Below are 22,007 nucleotides of genomic sequence, written 5' to 3' on the forward strand. Positions count from 1 at the left end.
ATTATTTTGAAGGATTAAGAGTTAGTTGGGAAATAGGGAAGTGTGTGATACAGGCCAATGGAAGAGTTTTCCTAAAGGTATGAAAGAATGTGGCTCTTAGGAGAAATGCAATGCTACGTTAATTCAGAGTACTTTTACCAGTGTGATTGTGGAGACAGAAAAAGCTAGTGTTATGGGCAGTTTGAGTTTGTAGGGTCATTGGGCTCTCTAGTGGTGAGACATCTAGAAACCATTTGGATATATGGTGTTTGCACCTAGGAAGAGGTCTAAGCTCAAGACAGTATTAGGAAACAGTCAATTTATACATAGTAAATGAGCCTTGATTTTGGATAAATCCATCCATGAAAGAGTTGTGTAGATAAGAACAGGAGCATTCATATCTTATGGAATGCCTGAGTAGTTGTTTTTGGGGTCATTCTGAGGAAAAATACTTTAAAGTTGGTATGCCAGGGAAAGTACCAAGAGACATCACCAGTTAATGTTAAAAATAAGAAACCTTTATTTTCAGAAACAGAGTAACATTTCCTCTTCTAAACCCAGTAGAGATAAGCTTGAATTAAAAGACTTTATTTGTACCTGTTGGTACAAGTTAACTTCTGTGGTAATATTCAGAAGCTGCCTTATTAAGTACGTGAAAGATTCCTGTACTGAATCAAGCCCATACATGTTTGGATTGAAGTTAATTTGAGCCCAATTAGAAGTTGACTATAACTTGACTCAAGTTTTGTTTTATCTCAAAAATAACAAAGTTAAAAAAAAAATGAAATCCAAAGAAAGGGTTATAATTTATAATTTAATAAAGTAAGATCAACATTGCAGTACTTTTTAGAAAGTGTTTTTTCCGAAAAACAAAACAAAACAAAAAAACCCTAACTGCAGAATACCAATTTACAGTAAAATATACTGGACCATCTGGTGTTGCAGCCTGAACAGATTATCATGTGGTCTAAAGAACCGCAGAATTGAACTTAAAGGTCTGAATTCTAGCTGCAGCTCTCCAGTGATCTAGCTGTGAAACCCTGAACCAGCACATTTACCTGTCTGCTGTATGCTAGGGCACTCTAAGCCTCACCACCAGCCAGAATGTTCTTTGCATCCATGTCCTAAGCAAGCTTGGCCTCTGAGTCAGGAAAAGACCTGAACGTGAGGTCATGGAGCATTATCTCAACCACAGGGTCTTCAGGTCTCTACAAAGCAGAAGGTGTCCCCGTGGGATTTGTTTGAGGGTCAGAAGAACCCAGCTCCTCTGTCCTGGGCCTGGTTCGGGACTGTCCGAGTGGACCGAAAGGTGATCAAGTACGAGGAGCAGCATCACCTGCTGTTGTATCACACACACCCCATGCCCAAGCCCCGAAGTTACTACCTCGAGCCACTGCCCCTGCCTCCCGAGGAGGAAGAGGAAGAGCCCACATCTCCCGTCTCTCAGGAACCAGAGAGGAAATCAGCTGAGCTGTCAGATCAGGGGAAAACCACAACAGACGAGGAGAAGAAAACAAAGGGAAGGAAGCGCAAGACGAAATCAAGCTCAAGAGTTGATGTGAGTATGAGAAGTCAGGAAGTCTTTGGCTCATTAACACCTGGTGGGAGATTTAATCATGCCCAGAGTCTGTCTCTAGCTACAGGAAAAGCATTAGAAGCCTTATTGTAATAGTTGTAATCCTAACAAAGCTCTGTCTTAATTAATAGAATGGCACATGAACAGTGACTTGTCACAGACAACAGGATTATAGCTTCTGATATTTCCTCCTCTTCTGTTCATTACTTTAATTTTAGGCTTCTCTTGTGAATAATCTTTAATTAATATTTCAGTCCCTCATAATTTCTCACATTTAAAACTTGAATTTCTTAGATCCCTTATATCTCATCTTCTTGCATATTTTTATTATTTCACGTCTAAAATATTTATCATCTTTTGAGCAGTTGACACATGTAGTAAATTAACGTGAAAAACTGTTCTCATTTCCTAGCTAACATGCCATCGAATACATCCAGTAGGATGTTTCTGAGATTTCATATTTTACCATTCCATCTTATTTTCCTGTATATTTTACTTCTTTAACATGCTTTTAGACTATATAGAAGACAAACACAATTTTAAAAAATTTCATTCCTTTTTTCCCTATTAGCCTTCCCTACCTATACCAACATTTTCTTGAAAACAACAGAAACCTATGAGATGATAATTTGGAAATAATTTTGTAGCATTTATAGAATTAATGTGCAAGAATATCTTTACATTTAAATTCACCTGGAAAATACTTGAGAGAGAATTCGAAACAGTTTTGTATAAAGTTCAAGGGTATTCTTGTACAATGGAAGAAATATTCACAATTGAGTGGTCAGATGTCTTGTCTTATTATTATTATTTACCTATGTCAGAACCAAAACATATCTTTTCCTAGCTGATAGCTTGGTGATTAATGTTTTTCTAGAGAAGATCACCATCACTTTTGGATGCCACTTGAATGGTAGTGCCCTCTTTTCATATGGTCTTCCTACCAATATTCCTTTGTCTTGAAGAGGTCCAGGCTGCAACTCCCTAAAATCTGGACCCTCCTAGCCCGTCAGTCCACATGGATAGGTTTCTGGTTTTTTTCAGATACAAAAGTCCTAAAACTTCTCTCATTTCCTGAGTGAGTCCTGGTAATGTCCCTTCCTCCCATACTACTTCTGGAACTGCCCCTACACAGTGGGTTATATTTCAGGGATCCAAGGTTTTGTTTTTCCTTTATCCTTTAGGGCTAGACTAAGAGAAGGGGGATGGGGGATGGCAGGGGAATTGAGACATCTGGGTGTGAACCTTAAAGACTTTGCATCTCTTATAAGGAAGACGAAGCCTGGGGCGCCTGGGTGGCTCAGTTGGTTGAGCGACTGCCTTCAGCTCAGGTCATGATCCTGGAGTCCCGGGATCGAGTCCCGCATCAGGCTCCCTGCTCAGCAGGGAGTCTGCTTCTCCCTCTGACCCTCCCCCCTCTCATGTGCTCTCTCTCTCTCTCTCAAATAAAAAATAAAATCTTAAAAAAAAAAAAACCTTTAAGGAAGACGAAGCCTGGGAGCAGGGTGCAGGCAGATGGTGGAGAGTCTATGTCTTTAGGTTGCTGCCTTGAAAACTGGAAATAAGATACTGTTTCGGCCAGGGATTGGTCCTGAAGTATATTGGGTCTTTCTGGCCTCATTCTCATCCGGACCCAACATATCAGGAAGTCTTCCTAAGGTGACCTAAGATGAAATGATCCCCAGAGACTTAGCATCTAAAGATGCACTTTAAGTTGTAGGCAGTGGTCAATGTTGATGTACTTTTAGTATTTTAAAAAACAAACTTCAGAAGTGATCCTTTTACATCTTCCCTTCACTTCTTAAGTCTAGTACTTCTTAAGTCAAAAGTTTTCACTCAAATGAGTGTTTTGCAGAGAACATGCTGACACTCTTGCCTTCCATCTTCCCCTCTATAAAAACAGCCTTGTCCACTGGGATAGGAGCTGGCTCAAGTAATGTGATAAGAATTTGCATTCATCATCTATATAGTTTACGGAGTTAAATAACTTTTTTTTTTAAACTTTATGTTGAAGGAGTATCCACAGAGCAACATATACCGAGTGCCTCCTAACTACTCACCCATTTCCTCCCAGATGTTGCACCATCCACAGTCCACCTTGTGGGGCTACAACCTCATGGGTCAGCCCCAGCAGCCGGGTTTTTTCCTTCAGAACCAATCTCTTACTCCAGGTATGTGAAGAGAGAGTACGGTTGGGTCACTCTGAGATGTGAAGTAGCTTGAGGTTTTCTTTACTTTTAACCTGAAACAAAACGTGGAAACTGCAAGAACTGAGTACTCAGTTGACACTTCTGTAATCCTTCCCATTTGAAATGTTTTTTCTTCTTCTAAAATACGGTTTTTTTTTTTTTTTTTGAATGAGTCTTTTAATCTATTGTTGATTGTCACATACATGAATATATTCTAATTGTAAGAATCAAATAATACCTGAGCATATAGAGTAATTTAATATGTGACAAATTCTGGAGTATTTCTCAAGTGTTAAAATACAGTTTTAATTGCTAGGTTATGTTCTGAGTTGGGAGTTTTCATTCAGTATTAGAAGGAAATTAAATATATAAAATTGATAAAAGTTGTATGTTGTGAAATTTGTGTTTTTATCAGATATAATTCTTATCTGTGTTTTTAAAAATTAGACAATATTGCACAGTATCTTTATTTTCTTATGTTTTGAATTATAAATTGTTGATACTGAGAAGTATCTCAGAAATTTGGTTCAGCAGGTAGACTGAGATATCAAAGAAGGAAAACTTACCGAATCTATAGTAAATGTTCCTGATTTTAGTATGGCTTTCATTCAAGCCCAAGTAGACTTTATATCTGAAATGAACGTTCCCTAAATAAAAAATCTCTTACTTAGAAATGAATTTAATTTTTTTTCTAAATGAAAGTTTGCTTGTTCAACAAAATAGTGTATTTTGAGATCTTAGTCTGCATGTTGTGATTTTTATTGTAATTCGAGAATGACATTTTGAGGGCTAGGAAGAGACATTGTTTGATTCTTGGCCTACAGCAGGCGAGAATCCCTATTTTGTCTTCTAAATTAGAGGTTGAGAGGGCTGGTCTAGAAGTTACAGTTCTAGGTTCAGGTCTGGCTCAACCACTCTCCTGCTGTGTAATCTTGACCAGGTCTTAGTTTCTCTGTGCCTCAGTTTGGTTATCTGTAAAAGAGATATTTTAATATATGCCCTCATAGAGTAGGTGATTCAATTATTTATTCAACAAAATGTATTGAACTTCATAATGTTCCAGACTCTGTTCTGGGTGATAGGATATTGTACTATACAAAATGAGTAAAAATGTTCATTCTTCTTTGAATAATGAAATAAGGGTTATATTATACATGAACACACATACACACAACTGTGTGTATGTGTGTGTAACTTAAATTTCGAAAATGTAGCACATAGAAGATGGCCTAACCCAGCAGACATGTTCAGCAAATGATCTTAACATATTCCCACCTCAGGGCTTTTGCACCTGCTGGCCCCCATGCCTGGAGTGCTCACCATTAGATATTTTACATGGCTCACTGCCTCCCTCCTTTGGGCTTGGTCAGATACCATTTTCTCAGTGGGCTTCTACTGACCACCCTCTTTTATAAATGGTAAGCTACACCCCTTCGTGCACCTTTATTCCCCTCTCCTTTCTGTTTCTCCATAGATGAGCACTTGGTTATATGCTATATATTTAACTTACTGGTTTATTATCGGGCTTTCCCACAATATAAGCTCTGTTGGGGCAGGTATGTTTTCTGTTTCCTTCACTGTAGTGTCCTCAGAACTTAAAGCAAACTTGGGCTTTTAGTAAGCTCTTAAAAATAGGTTGTTGAATGGGTGAATGTAGACTATAAAGAGTAAACTAGACAATGGTAAATGTGGGAAATGATACATATTTTCTCGTTTGACTTTCTCTTTTCAGTTCCAAAGTCCTTGTGAATTTTTTAGCCTTTTTAAACACCAATTCAGTATGAATTGAAGGCTAAGTATTTTATAAAGACCTATACTTTCTTTCCCTAGAATACTATAAAAGGTGTTTATAAGTTAAGGAAATTTAGATATTAGGTAAGTTTTAAGTATGATGACATGTAAGAAAAATGTTAAAAGAAGCATTTATAGGGATTTTATATGTGTAAATTTCTTTTTGTAAAAATATGAATCCTGTGAAGTTGAAGAGTGCGTACAGTATGCTTTCAGTCATATGTAGTTAAAATGCAAAGCAGTATGGCCCCTCAACACAGATGTGTGTACACACACACACACACACACCCGTCTACAATTTCTCTCTCTTCCTCATGTATACACACCAGTATGGTAAAGTTATAAGGAAATGTTTGGGAATATTAAACACCATATTCAGAATAGCATTTGGTGAGAGAAGGTGAGGAAAGTAATTAGGAAAGTGCAGAGGGCTTCAGGGATACTTACTATATTTCTTTAGTTGGCTCAAAGGTACAAGATTATAAAAAAGTTAGGAAAATTAAAAGAAAATGGACGATGGCTTAATCCTTAGAAAGAATCTCCTTTATCTATAAAATGAGTCCATTAAGTTTTTATGTATTAGTACAGTTCCAGTTCTTGGTTCAACAAAAGTTACCTTGCCATATATTACTTAAATTGACTTTCCTCTTTTTTTCCTAATGTTCTTCAAATGCTGCTGATTTCATAAATCACATTGCTGGTGTGGTTCTGAGTCTTTAAAAGAATGTGGGTTTTCAGCTTTAAAATGTTTGTTCCCACCATACAACTTACTTTAAAAAAAAAACATAAAACATCTTTTGTGAGATACTTATATTTATATAGAGGATTTCTTACACATATATTAGTGATTGACACCTCATTTGAAGCCAGCAAATGTTGAAATTTTTTTCCCCAAACTCTTAAAGGCATTTGACAAACTATATATGCAAGTATGTTAAGGATTGCCTTTGGTTTCTCAGGCATCACTATAATCAACGTCTCCTGTTTGATTTCAAGCCTTCAAAAAGCTGTGTTTTGTCTTTTGAGTCATGGTATTTGAAGTTTCCAAGCCTTTCAAGTTTTGAAAGTATTTTCATGCCAGTCTACGGCGAAAGAGGCATTTTTATTTTGCCATGGTAAAGAAATTTAAATACCATGAGCTTCAAATTTGTTTAAAATGACAAAAGAGTTTCTATGACTGGCTTAGGACACTTGGCAAAATATACCACGAAGGCAGTACACTTTATGCCGGTAATGTATTCCCCAGGGCCTTGCATAATTTAAAACCCTCGTGATTCGAAATCATGCCCGCGAATCCATGTCAGGCATTTCAGTTGATCAGCCAAAGTGGGGCCTCCGTGAAATCATTGAAATACTATAATTCACGCCTATATCACCGTCCCCATCCTTTGGGAATTATGCAGTTTCCAACATACCTGTAATATTTGTATGGTGTGTGGCGGGGCCTTATTTTCCATTCGCTCATAAAGTGAGGCTTAGAAGGTAAGGTTTCCATGTTTTGATAAAATAAGGAAGACCTGTGGCATTAACACGCGTAGAGAGCCCTTCTTTCTGGTTGCTTTTGTAGGTGGCTCCAGACTGGACCCCACGGGCTCCTTCGTCCCCACCAACACCAAGCAAGCTCTGTCCAACATGCTGCAGCGGCGCTCGGGCGCCATGATGCAGCCGCCCCCGCTGCACGCCATCACCTCGCAGCAGCAGTTAATACAGATGAAGCTTCTGCAGCAGCAGCAGCAGCAGCGGCTTCTCAGGCAAGCCCAGGCTCGACCTTTCCAGCAGGTTTGTACAGATCCAGCAGTGGAGCCTCTGCCTGTTGTTAGCGCCTCTAGCTAGGCATGAGTGGGGGGTATGGGGCGTATTCTTCCCGCCCGTGTATCCCTGAAATCTCGTGTGAGCGCAGGTATAGCTCTCCTACAGGTTTATGCCTCTCGTGTATTTTACTGTTATCATTGATCAAATAGGAACTTGAAGTATCTTAGGTTCATGAAAAGTATGCCTTAAAGCAAGAAGAGCTAATGACTCTCCAGTCCCCGAGAAGCGGAAGGTTTTTTTTCATCCCTGGAGTGACCCTAACTGAGCACTCATTCCCTGTAATTATCACCATATTCTGTACTCCTTTTAGCTCCTACTTTTGTTTGTTATTATTAGATTGATCACTCTGAGGTTGTATCTCTAAAGTCCTGATGTTTCTCAGGTTTCTCCCTACAGTGCCCTGCATAGACTCTATTTTCAGTATGTGCTTAATAAGGTCTATAGGAAAGAACATATTACAAATCATAGTCAGTTTATGGATACCTTCAATTTCATTCTTGATTTACATCATTGCTATTTTTATTCCCTCTAACTCTGTTTTATTTAACTTTTGAGATTACAGTGATTGTTCAACAAAACAGTGGTGGGAATCCTACACAGCTTACTATAGGCTCATGAAGCCCACAGATCTGTACAAATAAATAAAATAGAAAAAGAGGAGCTGAGATTGGGACCCCCCTCCCCCACGGTTTCTATATACTTTTTGTACTTTCCAATTTTTCCAAAAAATGCACTATTTTAATGAGGATGAGGAGGATAATAATAGTAGCAGCTAACACTAATAGAGCACTTACTATTTGCCAAAACATTTCTAAGCGCTTTAAATGTATTATCTAAGATCCCACAACAACCCTGGGATTTAGGTACTTTTTTGAACCTCAGAGGAAGTAGACAATCCATAGGTGTATCCTGCTCTAAGAAAAACCATAAAACTTTGAAATTAGCAAGAAATCCTAATGCTTTAAAAAATATCCTTTATATTTTGTGTAACTTTCTAGGCATATCTCCATTGTGTAACTTATGGCACTTTTGCATTCAGTCCACTTAGTGATTTGGGGGGGCTGGAGGTGGGATGGTTAATTGTACGTTCTTTAAAATGGTTCTTGTTTTTACCTGTACTATAAGAAGGACAGGAGAAAGGAAATAGGTCAACTGTGTGGGAATGCGACCAACAGTCACTGCATGCTTGTCTCTCCCTGACCTCTAGCATAATTGCTCAAACTCCCTGGGTGTCAGGTAAGATGGGCCTAAGTTGCTTCTTACACAGAAATGATGAGGATTTGCTTAAAATATTAAGAAATACTTATTTTACTTAAATAAGCAGCATGTTTGGAGCCATTTAAAAACCTCAGGGGGATTTTAGCTATTCTTGAGGATGAGCAAAAATAGTTACCTTTGTTTTAGATCTTGTCAAGATTAAAAAAAACTTGCTGTAAGTTGAGTAACCATCCCACCAGGATGAATTCAGCTACCTTTTAAAGTGATTCAGGCCTAAGTAAAAATTTACCTTCCACTAAGTTTAGTTTTTCATATCTACCTTTTTATCACAAGGTATAATTTGTCTTATTAATAGCTCACTTTCAGACTGTTACTGCTAAGTTCAGTTTTGAATTGCTCTAAGTGATTCCTAGCATGGGGAAAACTCACTGGCCCATTTATAGTTAAACATGCTTTTCCTCAAAAGCTTCACTTCTGATACAAGTCATGACAAGCAATTTCCTCTAAAGCACATTTTTTTAAAGGAATTGAATAGAATAACCTACATATAGTCAAAGATTCGTGCATATTTGCCGAAGGCAAGCTTATGACCTAAAATGTACCTGCAGGAACCCATTACTTCTACATTTTTCCTCAAAACACTCAAAAGTACCTGACTCTTCTTTTACACCATGTAGAGTTGTATTGCTTGTACTAATAAGAGTTAATGTGTAGTTTGTTTTTTTTTTTCTGATTCTTTTTGCCAACTCTGTTTCTTTGCTTTTCCTTTTCTTCTCATTATTTTTGTCCTATCTTTCCTTTTTTTTTTTTTTTTGAGAAGTCAGGAATTCCTTCCAGCAGTGAAAATGCAACTTCGTAACAGTGATTGTACAATGTTTACCTTCCCCCACCACCATATTTTTTTAACAGTTGGTTGAAACTTGCTTTACTCTCTCTGATGGGCTTTCAGAAGCAGACTTTTTTTTTTTTTTTTCTCTCACCATTCTTCAAGTGTTGGATACTTGAGGGAAAATAATATTCTTCCAAGGAAGTGAAATACCCCCATGGTGCAGTAAGATGGTTCAGTGGTCCCACCTAGAGTCATGAGGTCGCATGTAGCATTTGCCCCAGAGTGCCTGCACCTAGGTGGTCTCGGGGAAATGTTAACTCCTTTCCTCTCATGTACAAACGATTAATATACCTGGAATCTAGCTAAATAAGGTGTTGTGGCAGGAAAAAATTCTCCTTGTGGTAATCCTTAAACTGGAATAAAGGCAGCATTATATGGAATATAAGCAATATTGATAAGTTGTTTTAATACATGATTCTGGATGTGGTTGTTTTTCTACTAAGTACTGACCTATATCCTTCATGATAAGAAATGATAGAGAAATGTTGATTCTAATTTTGGCCAGGACCATTTTCTCAAGTTACATGCCTGCATGTAATGTGATTCTCTCTAGCTATGTAAGAACTTGTCATGTCTTTTTTTCTTATGAAATAGAATTCATTTTTCTTCTTATCCTAGCAATTTTCTAATTCTAGGAATCCATTTTCTTAAATGTAGCAAATGTGTTAGAGAATTTTCATTGATCTTAACCTTCAAAACTGATTTTTGGAATTTTAGCAGATGCTTATTTTAAAGACTGATGAGTTTTTCTAAGCCTTGGATGTGACTGCTCCCTAGGCCAGTTGTCCAATAACCACCCCATGGTAGCCCCTCTTCTGATAAGGTCAGACACTGGGTCTTATACCCTGTATTATCTTTACATCTAGTGAGCAGAGGGTAGGAATTTTATGAAAGGTTTATCAAATGAATGCATGTTTTGAGAAACTATTTCCAGGAGCCTAGAGCTTTCCAGTAGCCTTAATCCTTAGCAGTCTGATTTTTATCTACAGACTCATCTTAGCTGCCCTGAGTGCTTCCAGAAACTTATTCCAGAAGTGACTTCTGCTATGGTTCATTTGAAAACCTAGATGGGGCAGGGAGGACATAAATTCCTGGATTCTGGATATGTCTCAGACCGTACAGAAGAATCCCCTTAGCCTCTTCCCACCTTAATGAAAGAAGCTGATGTACCTAGGAATCATCTAACCTTAGATGGTGCCCAGTGAAAACTGCAATATCATTATAAAATAACTCTGTGTCCACTGCAGAAACTGAACATCCGCTTCAGTTGGTCATGGAATTTTCTGTTACGGACCATTCTTGTATTTCCTAAAGAATGTATTAAGACATTGGTGTAGTGTCTAGAAAACAGATGCTAAATAGCATGGGTATTGTTAAGTATTTTTAATCAAATTATTTGATGCAATGGTTATAATTGAGTGTACTTTCTTACGGCTCTAGTACATACCGGTATGCATAAGGATGTTTTGGCAAGAAAACTTGTTTTCATTCTTTTTAGTTAGACTCTTTATCCAGGAAAGTAAAAATGATCACTCTCCATTCCTTACTCAGCATCTGTTATTTAAAGGGGACTCAATGTAGCGAATATGTCCCCTTTCTGTGCCTCAAATCCTCATCTACAAAATGGAGCTAATGCAATATTTACTTTATAGAGTTCTTGTGAAATTAATGTTTTAATATACATCACAGCCCTTACAACAGTGGCTGGCTCATAGTAAGTGCTCAAAAAATGTTAGCTGTCATACTTGTTGATGTTTTATTATATCATGAATGTATTATTTCAAAGGAAGTCTCTATCCCATAAAAATGATTTTTATTTTCTTAAATATGTTAAGGATTAAAAGAGAATAAAAACACTTCAAATGCTTTACTTCTGTCATTATATTAATTGTCCCTAATAAGACTGGTGCTCAGCGGCTGCCCATAGAAGAAGCCAGGAAGAAGGAATATTGTTTAGTTTTCCTAATAGCCATTTTGGTTTCTTAAAGCAGCGTATTTTGACTGTCTAAATTCTGTAATACAAACTTGGGAGGGGCTGATTCCAATTTCAGTGTTAAAAATATCGCTGTTATATTTTCTGCATATCCTGTGGAAATCATCACAAAATATAGAATATTGGTGAAAATAATGCAAAATGCTGCTTAAATTGTTTTCCAGTCCTCTTTCTTACATCCAATATTTTTCTTCTGACAGAAGGAACTTCCTTCACCACCCTCCCTCCCCCACCCCCCGCCACACACACCATATCAGTTTCTAGGGAGGGGGCTTTTGGAGGGAATCTTTAAGTTTTGATCCACGAAAAGGACTTAATTGTTTGCCTTGTTTTATGGTATAGCTTTATCCTAATTTCCCCCCTTTCAGTGCACAAAATCATTTTGCTGTTCTTTGTAGTAGTCAGGGCCAGCCAGTTTATTTTAATAGTCCAAAGAAAGACAATATGTTTAGCTTACATTTGGCTGAGACAAATTTGGAAGAATGCAATTGGTTAAAGGCTACAGATAATCATATGGATATTGATGACATTAAAGAGGAAGATTTCTGACAGAGGAGGGAAATGTTGTGCCCAGTAATAGCTAGTGGTTACTTGTAAGAACATTAGGTTATTAACCACAGGGCAGGTGCTATCATTGTGTATCTAAAGAAGGAATTAGATAACTTAATGAAAGAACAATGACTGAGTCAGAGCCTCCCAAACTCCCTGGCAAAAGTCAATCTGTAACATCCTGAAAACATGCCTCTTGGATTGATTAAACCCATTTAAGCTGAGCGGCTACCCTTTGTCTGGTAATTGATCTCTTACCCTAGGGACAGAGCATCACCTTGGAATATCTGTTTCCCTCCTTTGTTCTCTCCCTCCCTCACTCTCTAGAGGTGCATTTCAAACATACAGAGAAGAATAGAAAATATAACAAACACTAATGGACTTATTACCTAGCATCACTGAATAATAATGTTCTGCCATATTTGCTCTAGGTCATTTAAAAAATAAAACAGTATGTCTACTCTCGTTTCCCTTCATTCCTATAAAGAGGTGATCACTATCATGAATTTAGTGTTTTTCTTTCTTATGAATGTTTTTTATACCTTTACTACATATTTTTGCAACCATTAACATAAACATACAGTATTAATTTTGGATTTGAAACTTAATATAATGGTCTCACACATGTATTGCCTTGTTTTCCAACTTTTTATTTTGGCCAATTTTGAATTATATCTACTTTGCTATATGTAGTTTTATTCATTTGTCTTAGTTGATGCTAGTCCATTATGAATATTAGCATAATATTTGTCCATTCTCCCGTTGATGATCATTTATTTCCATTTTTTCCTTACTGTTAACAATGCAACAGTAAACACGTTTTTATGTGTCTTCTGCATATATGGAGAGAATTAGGTAGGGTATGTACTTGGAAGTGGAAATGCTGATTTGATTTCCAAGGTGGTGCTGATTCTCATCAGTTATGAATGAATTTTTTCCTTTCTTCACATCCCCACCAACCTTGATATTGTCAGATTGTAATTTTCTCATTCAGAGCAGGTGGAACATTATTTGGACGTTTTAATTTCTATTTCCCAATTACCTGTGAATTTAGGCTCCTTTTATAACTTTATTAGCTATTCAAGGTTTCCCTTCTGTAATTTCCCTGATAGTGTAATTTGAGGTATTTCACAATAATTTTATTCTTATTTGCTGAAGGTAGGCAGAATAGCCTTATTGAAACACACCTTGAGTTTTGACAGTTACCTTTAATGCATTCACTCAGATATTTAAATACATTTCAAAGACAAAAATGAGCTTAGGAGAAAACCCCTGAACTAGTAAATATGTCCTGAGCCCTATCATTTTGTTCCTTGGATAGAAACCCATATGTCCAGGGAAGTGGGTGCTTTACTTACTAATACTTGGCATTTCTCTGCTATCTGAATGATGAGAAAGATGTTCATTTAATTTGCTGAAATTATAATTACGCACCTAAAGTCTAGAAAATAATGTACACAACTTGATTTTTGGGAGAGAGGAGAGAAGAGTGGGGGGTGTTGAGAGTGGACAACTAATAGATAATTGTCGGATCCAAATACAAATGTGCAGATGCAGTGAATTATATACCTACACCTAAAATAGAGAAGATATTTGCTTGGGAAATTCTTCCTATAATTTTTAGTCCTTAGTATAATAAAATACTTTTTCTATTACGGTTGATAGTCCTTTGCCTTATCTCTATCTCTCAAACTCAGCGGGAAGAAAATTTTTAACCTCTCAGCCAAAAATGTCACTTGGGATCCGTTTATAAAAATGATCAAACAAGTGAATTATTTACCTGAGAAAGAGAAATTTTCCCCAAGCCTCTAGTTACCTTTTTCTAAATCAGATTCCCTGTTAGTGTGTAAACACTGGTGGCCCTGTAATGATTTGTTGTCTGTTTTGGTTGATTGAATGTGTGGTTAACCTAATGCCCAGTTTTCGTTTGCACTTAGGATGGAGCTATCTAATTCTATATCCTCCAACATATACGACCCACTGACTTGTTCACTTAATGTCTTGTGTGTTTAATGTGACCCACATGTCCTGAGTTGTCCCACTGGCTGTAGGCTGTGAAGGACTCTGGCACCCTGTTGCTCCCAGTGGAGTCCCCAAGTCCCCTAGTTATAGCGAGTGTTGTCTGATAGCCCTCCTACTTCTTCTGTGTCACCATTTAACCTCTGGGTTCTGCTCTCCCCTTATATGAATATTACCATGTATGTCCAGTCTATAGTGATGTCATTTGGTGTATGAACTAATAAAGCCTTTGTAAGGGCGTTGGGATTTTAAGTCTTGACTCCTGAAACACTGTTTTAAAATGAACTATTTCATATGTATTGTGGCTACCCACATCATTAGGCTAAAAAAATCTTATCTGTATTGTCTGCCGTTTTCTTGCTGTCCCCTTTCTGTAGGACTTCTGTAACTCTGCTGTCTCCCTTCTGGAAGACTTTGACAACATAATGGTAACACCCCTGCTGTCATTCCTTTTTTCTGTCTTTTTTTTTTTTTTTTTTTTAGTAGATTTTTATAGCATTACTCTTTAAACATCAGAGTAAGAAGCAGGGTATTCTTCCATAGCTGGTAACACTTAGAGTCTTCATTTCACTGTTACTCACTTGGTTTAAGTTTGAGACTGTAACACAGAATCATGAATGCATCGACCATGTTCGATTTAATGGGATTTATTTCTGAAAGTTTTTTCCCTTTGATTGCCTCATGATTTTCATCATTTATGTGTACAGTATAGAAACCAGTGGACGTTCATGGCCTGGGTTTGGGAACATAGACCAGTTCATGCACCTTCATCTCAGTTCCAGTTTTGAACCCATCTATTCCTGAGCTCTTGCTTCCCTTTGTGGTAATTCACATCATTAGCAGAAGAACGCATGGCATGCTAATTCATAGGCTAGTGCAAGATAACGCAAACTGTGGTTATGAAACACACCCTTCTCATCACATCCCACTCACTGGCTATTCTGAAATTCTCAACAGAACTCATCATCTCTGTTGTCTTTCCGAGACAAAGAAGATGTTTTTTTTGAGCATAGGTCTTGTGCATGCATGTCCTAAGACTTCACCTCTACTGCTTTGCCTGGGCTAGCTAAGAATGCATGTTTTGCATTAAATTACTTATAGGTTTCTGTATCAGGTAGCCAACCCACAACATAAACCCAAGAAGCATTAGAATAAAAAAGAGCACACATCTCAGATGTGAATGTAAGTCAACTTGTTTCACTGCCAATTTTAATGGGTAACATTTTCTGTACATTGGTGAAAATGTCCGTGATTGCATATTCAAGCTTTGAAAATATTTAGGTTATTAAATACTTGTTATGTAGGCAATTTCTTTAATAGTTATTCAGCAAAGAAAAGTTTGGAGACTTCTGAAAAGAATCAATTTTTCTTGACACTTTGTGGTGTACAGAGAGCAGGTGAGGTTTTTATTTAAAAACTTGAAGTAAACTTTATCAATTAAAAAGTATTTTGGAGATAGCTATGTTTGCTGTTGGACATTTTGTTCAGATGATAATGTAATTTGGATAAAGTAGAATTTGCATCAATCAATGATTTTACTTTTTTTTAAAAGACCAAATGTTTATCAAGTATTTAAAGTCGTAAGATTCTGTGCTTTCTGTATTCATTCAAATTAATGGAAATGTGTGTATATATCTTTGCTGTCCTTTTCACCATTCTAATTTTCCTTTAATTTTCTCCAGTATTAAGAATATAGTAAATGTATATACTCAACCAATCATCTATTCATTTATGAGCATGTTAAGAGTATATTGTAAAAGTTCATTATTGTGTGAGGTGTTTATTTTAGAATGAATCAGTTTGTTCCAGCCATTAATGTTACTGTTAATTGATTCCCAACCACGTTGTATTTTATATGAAAACATTATAAGAGAATCAAGCATAACTGGTCAGCTGGACCTCCTGTATTTATAGAATTTTCTCTGTGTCTGTTGTCTGCAATCAAAATACACCAGTATGATGTGATGACCATAATTTCTGGTTCACACCATGTATTATTTTAGCCTCGGGCACCATTACTCATTACCTTCCAAACTAGTAGTCACAAATAAAACCCTTTTTGCTAGATGACTCATAAAACATTACCCACTGATTTTCACTGGGGGACCTCTTATTATCCCTAAATCAGCATTATCAGAAACAAAGTCACAAAATCTAGCTGTGGTTTTTTAGGTACAGTTTGTCTCTCTACTTGAGACACTTAAACACCATTGAAAAGTGATTAAATAGGGATTTCAAAAATTCATTGCTGGTGAACTGAGTGAATAGAAAATCCCTAATCCTGAAATGCTGATTGTCATGCTTACTGTCAGCTAATTGGAGGCATAACCAATTCTCTTTTAGAAAGAGGTCTTCACATTTTTTCAATTGCCTGAGGGGGAGTAATTGCTAAATGAAGAGAACAAGACCCAGAAGAATGAAAATTATGTTTGAGAATAATTTATCAAGAATTTTAAACTTATTGGATGCATTTATTTCAAATTATGCAAAAGGCCTTTGAGTCACCATCTCTTTGAGTTCAGATACTTCTCTTGTCTGACTCTAAATAAAGCAGTAAGAGAGAATTGTTCTTATAAAGGCTAGGAACATAGCACAGCTTCTTAAGGTTTTAGAAAGTGGAAGTTGAAAAAAAAAATGCAGTGGATTTATGTTTCTTATAGAGAGGCAAGCCCAAAGCAAAGTGCATAGACACATGTAGGAATTTACCTCAGGTAACAATGTAGAGATGAGTCTGTGTAGTTACCAGAACTTCCCAGTTAACTGCGGCTTATTCCTTTAGCACACGTAAGTCAGGTGTCTGAGCCAAGGGAGCCTGAGCAGGGCACAAACATGTCTTATTTTCTCTTCTAGTGATGTGCTCAAAGTCAAATGTCAGTTGGCTAGACACAAATATTTGGTTAAAAACCGGCCTCTTGAGTTATCCTTTGGCTCACACAAAAATGTGCACTTTTTTTTTAAATTTTTTTTTTTTAAGATTTTATTTATTTGAAAGAGAGAGAGACAGAGGCAGAGCATGAGTAGAGGGAGGAGGGAGAGGGAGAAGCAGATTCCACACCCCCCCCCCCACCGGCTGAGCAGCGAGCCTGAAGCGGGGCGCAATCCCAGGACCCTGAAATCATGACCTGAGCCAAAGGCAGATGCTTAACCGACTGAGCCACCCAGATGCCCCTAAAAATATGAATTTAATGTTTCCTTTAGTTGTTTCAATTAAGCAGAATAAATCAAGAGGGGGAAATTGAGCTATTTTGCAGATATTAATGCAGGTATAAATAAGTAATCATTAGAATGATAGATGCTAAAAATTAAAATTCACTAAAGAACTTCTCTTATTCATTCCTTATTCAACAAATTCAACATCAGTAATTTGTACAATTATTGATATAATGTATTTCTAGCATTATTCTGGGGAAAACCAAAAGTAGGACATTTCAGTTCTGTGGGAGAGACTGGGGTATCTTTCATTCAAGGAAACATGATGATAAAGCCATGCACAGAGTACATGGGGACTACTGGCCAGCTCGGAGCATTTGGTTTTCCCAGGAAGGATATTGCAGATCTGAATTATTACCTACTATCTTATATAAATCAGGAAAAATTGGTGGTAGGAAGGAGCATAGTATGTTCATAAATAAATAGTTTTCCTTGAGACAAAAATGACAGAATGCATGAATTTTACAGTGTAAAAACTGTATGTGAGATTTCTTATCCCTTTCTCTTTTTCTTTGAAAGTTAGTATTTTACCTTACATGTTAATTTTGTGATTTTTTTTATGTAGAATAGTTTTAAATTCCTATTTCTTAAGTGTCCGTGATCTCAAATGTTACTTGCCAGTAAGAGTGTTGCCCAGTAACACAGCTATTTCCCTTATTAGTATTCTAGTTTACTCCACATGTAAGTCATAGTTCCTTTCGTAGGGTTCTTCAATAAGCAGAGGAAGAGTGAATAGTATGAAAAATCTGTCTTTATGCATCTGCATGCGGCTGTCACGCACAGATCACATCTTGTTCCCCTCTAAGACAAAGCAGGGTGTGGGAATTGTAAACTACTTATGGATCTCAAGATTTTAACTCACATGTAAATAATTCATTTTTCTTCCTTTCTGTAAAAAGGATAATGTGCAAATATTTCTCCCCACAAAACAAAAGAGTGTGTTTCAGAGACCTTGTAGGGCACTGTCAGGGAGCCCGGATTCTCGAGGAGTGGCATTTAACCATGTGGTTCATCTAATGACTCCTTGGCAGTGTTTGGAAGATCAAAAGCCTTTCAGATACTCTCAGGGGGAAGAGTTGTTGGTCCCGGGTGGCCATGCTGCCATGGAATGAGTTCTCATAGAAGGAGTTGAGGTTATTTTCCTTAGACCCAAGTAAATACAGACATAATTGCACTTAGATCAATCAGCTAAAAGCTAAGGGTATCTTTATGGTCCCCCTATTCTGGGAATTTAGATTCTTGTTGAAGCTATTATATGCACTCTCAGAAACTTGCGTTTGGCCCATGGATGGATGGATAGTCACCTTAGGAAATGCCCTCAAGTGATTTTATATGAGGATCAGAGAAAGAATTTTACCATAGGATGTATACATTTGGTTTCAATATTTCAGTAACAAGTCTTAATAGAGATTCTCTCCCTGTTTTTTTTTTTTTTTTTTTTTTAAGATTTTATTTATTTGACAGAGAGAGACACAGCGAGAAAGGGAACACAAGCAGGGGGAGTGGGAGAGGGAGAAGCAGGCTTCCCGCCGAGCAGGGAGCCCGATGCGGGGCTTGATCCCAGGACCCTGGGACCATGACCTGAGCCGAAGGCAGATGCTTAATGACTGAGCCACCCAGGCGCCCCTCTTTTTCTGTTTTTTATTAGAGTGAGTTGTAGAGGCTCTTTGTCACTAAAGGATAAGCACCAAATGAAGATTTAAGTATTTCCATTTTTAATATCACATATGGAGACATCTTGTCATAATGGCAAGAGCCCTGAGTTCAGATAATGGCTCTGCTAGGTCTATCTTGGTGAGCTTGCTAAGCTGCTTAAGCTCATTGAACCTGGCTTTTTCTCTGAAGAAAATGAGTGAGGATGATCCTCCCTTTCTGCAGAGTTCCTGTGAGAAAATGGGAGTAAGAACATGAAGTCCAATCTCTGGTGTAGAATAGATGTTTAATAATTGTTGGTGTTTGCTCTCTAAATGTTTAGTTTTCTCTTTGTTAGAAGAGTTTACACTACTTTCCAAGCACATTAAATGGTTTTATGTAAGTATAATTTAACATTTTTGAAAAATGAGGATATCTGTTCAATAAAACAATAGTAAAATATTTTGAAATAAACCCCATTCTTTATAATTAGTAAGTCCTGTAAAAATCTAGGGATGGTTGGAAGCTAGAGCTCTTTTTGTGATGATTATTGCAAGCTTCCATGAAATAACTTCTGACACCGTAACATAAAACCCATACAGCTGCTCTTATAAATATGTTTATTTTTCAAAGGGCAACACATGTATTAAATTAGGACTGGTAAGCAGAGTTTAATTGGCTTTATATTGTAGTTCATTAGAATTATATTTGCTATTGATGTATTATAAATTTTTATTGATTATATTCTAGTTGATGTTTAGTCATAGGAGATACCAAATTCATCTCTTGACTACATGGTTAAATAGATAATTTTTAGGTCACTATGAAGAAACTTCATTAAAAAAGTCATGAAATTTGTATGTGGCATTTCTATGTACTACATGTTCTCTTTCTTTTATGGGCACAGAATGGTACATCTCTGTGGTTTCAGATTTCACACTCGAGGCTCATGAGTTTCAGTCTAGAGGGGCATTTATATCCTGGGCTGTACAGGAAAGCTATCTCAGAGCCTCTCTGATAAGTAGACCATCAGATTATTTTGGCTTGTTACTGTTGGAAACCTCTATAGTCTTTGAAAGAAATAAGTTTAATAGTCTCTACACACATAGAAAATTGATGAGAAGTTATATTTAAGGCAGTTTGGAAATCTCCAAGTTGTATAATCATCTAATAAGATTTGGTGTCATGGGTTATCGGGCTTATTAGCCAGGAGTGCAAATCAAGTTCTTGCTGTTATGATCAAGAGTCCACCTCGACTTTGTTTTCCAGGGCCCACCAGGGGACCAGGCTGCTCTCTTTGCTGCACAGGCTCGGCCCTCCCCTCAGCTCCCCCAGTATCCAGGGCTGCAGCAAGCACAGGTATCTGCATTTGCTTTGTAGATGCTGCTGGGATTTTTACTGTTCTTTATTTGAAGCGGGAAACCAAGTAAATAGGATATCAGCTCTTTATGGGGTCTAGAACATAGTACTTCTGCTTATAGATTATAATTGACATCTCAAAAAAAGCATTACCAGTGATCAACAAGCCTTAGGATTGACTGATTTTTTAAAGAGCATAAAATATTTCAGAAAGTTCTGGAGTTAAAAATACAAATAACCTCTCTACTTATAATGAGTAGATGTTGAAATGCTTCACAGTCCCAGAGTGCTTATTGTATGTTATAATGAATAATGATGTAATTCATGATTGAATTTATCATATTAAAAGATAGGTTTGCAGACGAATCATGGTAGAATAAGAAGGTAATTGACCTTGGAATCAGACCATGGTGCAATTCCTGGCAACTTACCAGCTGTGTAATATTGTGCAAGTTATTCTGTGTCTTGGTTTCCTTCAAAACAGAGATGAGCATGTGAGGATTTAGGACAACCTGTGGAACCAGCATAGCACCAGATCCATGGTAGCCACTCAACAAATGATAGACTTGCCTCAATATAAGGCATCTCCTGGGCTATTTTTCCTAGTAATTTTGTGGTTTCTGCATCTCTATACTTTTACTCTGTCCCCCTCACAATTAGGAGCCCGGGGATGTTGGCAAGACTGCCAGTGGGGCTAACAGTTCACACTGTGTCCACAGCTAAAAGGCAGTCTGAGGTTGGTTCTCATGGGCACTGAGCCCCACAGCTGGATCCATGCATGCTGCTCGCTGGAAGTGTATTATGCATTACTCTGTCTTCCAAGTCAGAGCCATTAGACTACCTTAGAGTGTGGTTCTTTGAGGACTGAAGAGCAGGCCTCTTCTATTTCAATCAGCATTCCATTCTATAACTTGCATATAGTCACCCAACAGAACCTCAGGTTTTTCATTTACATTAGGTGTCAAGATTTAGGGGAACAGGCACTCATATACTAATATTGAATAGAAAAATGAAATATTTAGAGTATTGGTAGAGTGCTGAAAAGGGCTATAGTCCAACCAGGACTAGAGGATATCAAATAGTCTCCAAATACACCCTTACTGTGGGGTTAAGGTATTGTTTTTTTTGGTTTTTGTTTTTTGGTAACTGGTTAATTACTACAGGCAAATTCATCAGATCCAAGGTGTAGGTATAGTTATATATCAGGAAAGTGTACTCCAGCATTTTCATTTACATTGGAAATAGGTAGCTTTTCTTTCTAATTTTGGAAATGAAATTAATGGTGCTTGGGATCTGTTGAACATTGATGTCATCTGTGCACTTAAGGTATGGATGCTTGCCTGATTATTTCTATACAGAAACATGTCTTTCCTTCCCTCAAAGTAAGCAACTGATTCTAAAACTGATCTTTTAACCAAATGAGGATTCATGTTTTATTTTTTAAGATTTATTTATCAGAGAGAGAGAGAGAGCTTGAGTGGGAGGGGCAGAAGGAGAAGGAGAGAGAATTCCAGGCAGACTCCATGATGAGTGGGAAGCCCGATGCAGGGCTCAGTCTCATGACCCTGAGATCATGACCTGAGCCGAAACCAAGAGTCGGACACTCAACCGACTGCGCCACCCAGGCGCCCCTCGATTTTTTTTTTTTAATTGAAATTTCTGATGAATCATGATCCAACCAGTTCATTCTGTAGCTTTCTCGCCACCCTCTTACCTCCAGAGTTGTCCTCCTCATATGTTGAGTTATAAGAACCTTTGAGAACAGTGACTTTCAGGGAACTCCTCCCAGGT

General features: G+C 37.4%; 1 protein-coding gene across 3 annotated transcripts in view; it reads left to right on the plus strand.

The window, feature by feature from the left end:
* Nucleotides 1-22,007, plus strand: part of MED12L (mediator complex subunit 12L) — a 322,844-nt gene that overhangs the window by 274,740 nt on the left and 26,097 nt on the right. For all 3 annotated transcript variants that reach the window (XM_081827792.1, XM_081827784.1, XM_081827786.1), the window contains exons 36-39: nt 1,175-1,537; nt 3,570-3,726; nt 7,103-7,314; nt 20,127-20,216. In XM_081827792.1, the coding sequence (XP_081683918.1) occupies nt 1,175-1,537; nt 3,570-3,726; nt 7,103-7,314; nt 20,127-20,216 (822 nt within the window). The remainder of the gene's footprint in view (nt 1-1,174; nt 1,538-3,569; nt 3,727-7,102; nt 7,315-20,126; nt 20,217-22,007) is intronic.

Source organism: Leptonychotes weddellii, chromosome 1, assembly GCF_054177405.1.
Source record: "Leptonychotes weddellii isolate Sample4059 chromosome 1, ASM5417740v2, whole genome shotgun sequence".
Classification (NCBI taxonomy): Eukaryota; Metazoa; Chordata; class Mammalia; order Carnivora; family Phocidae; genus Leptonychotes; species Leptonychotes weddellii.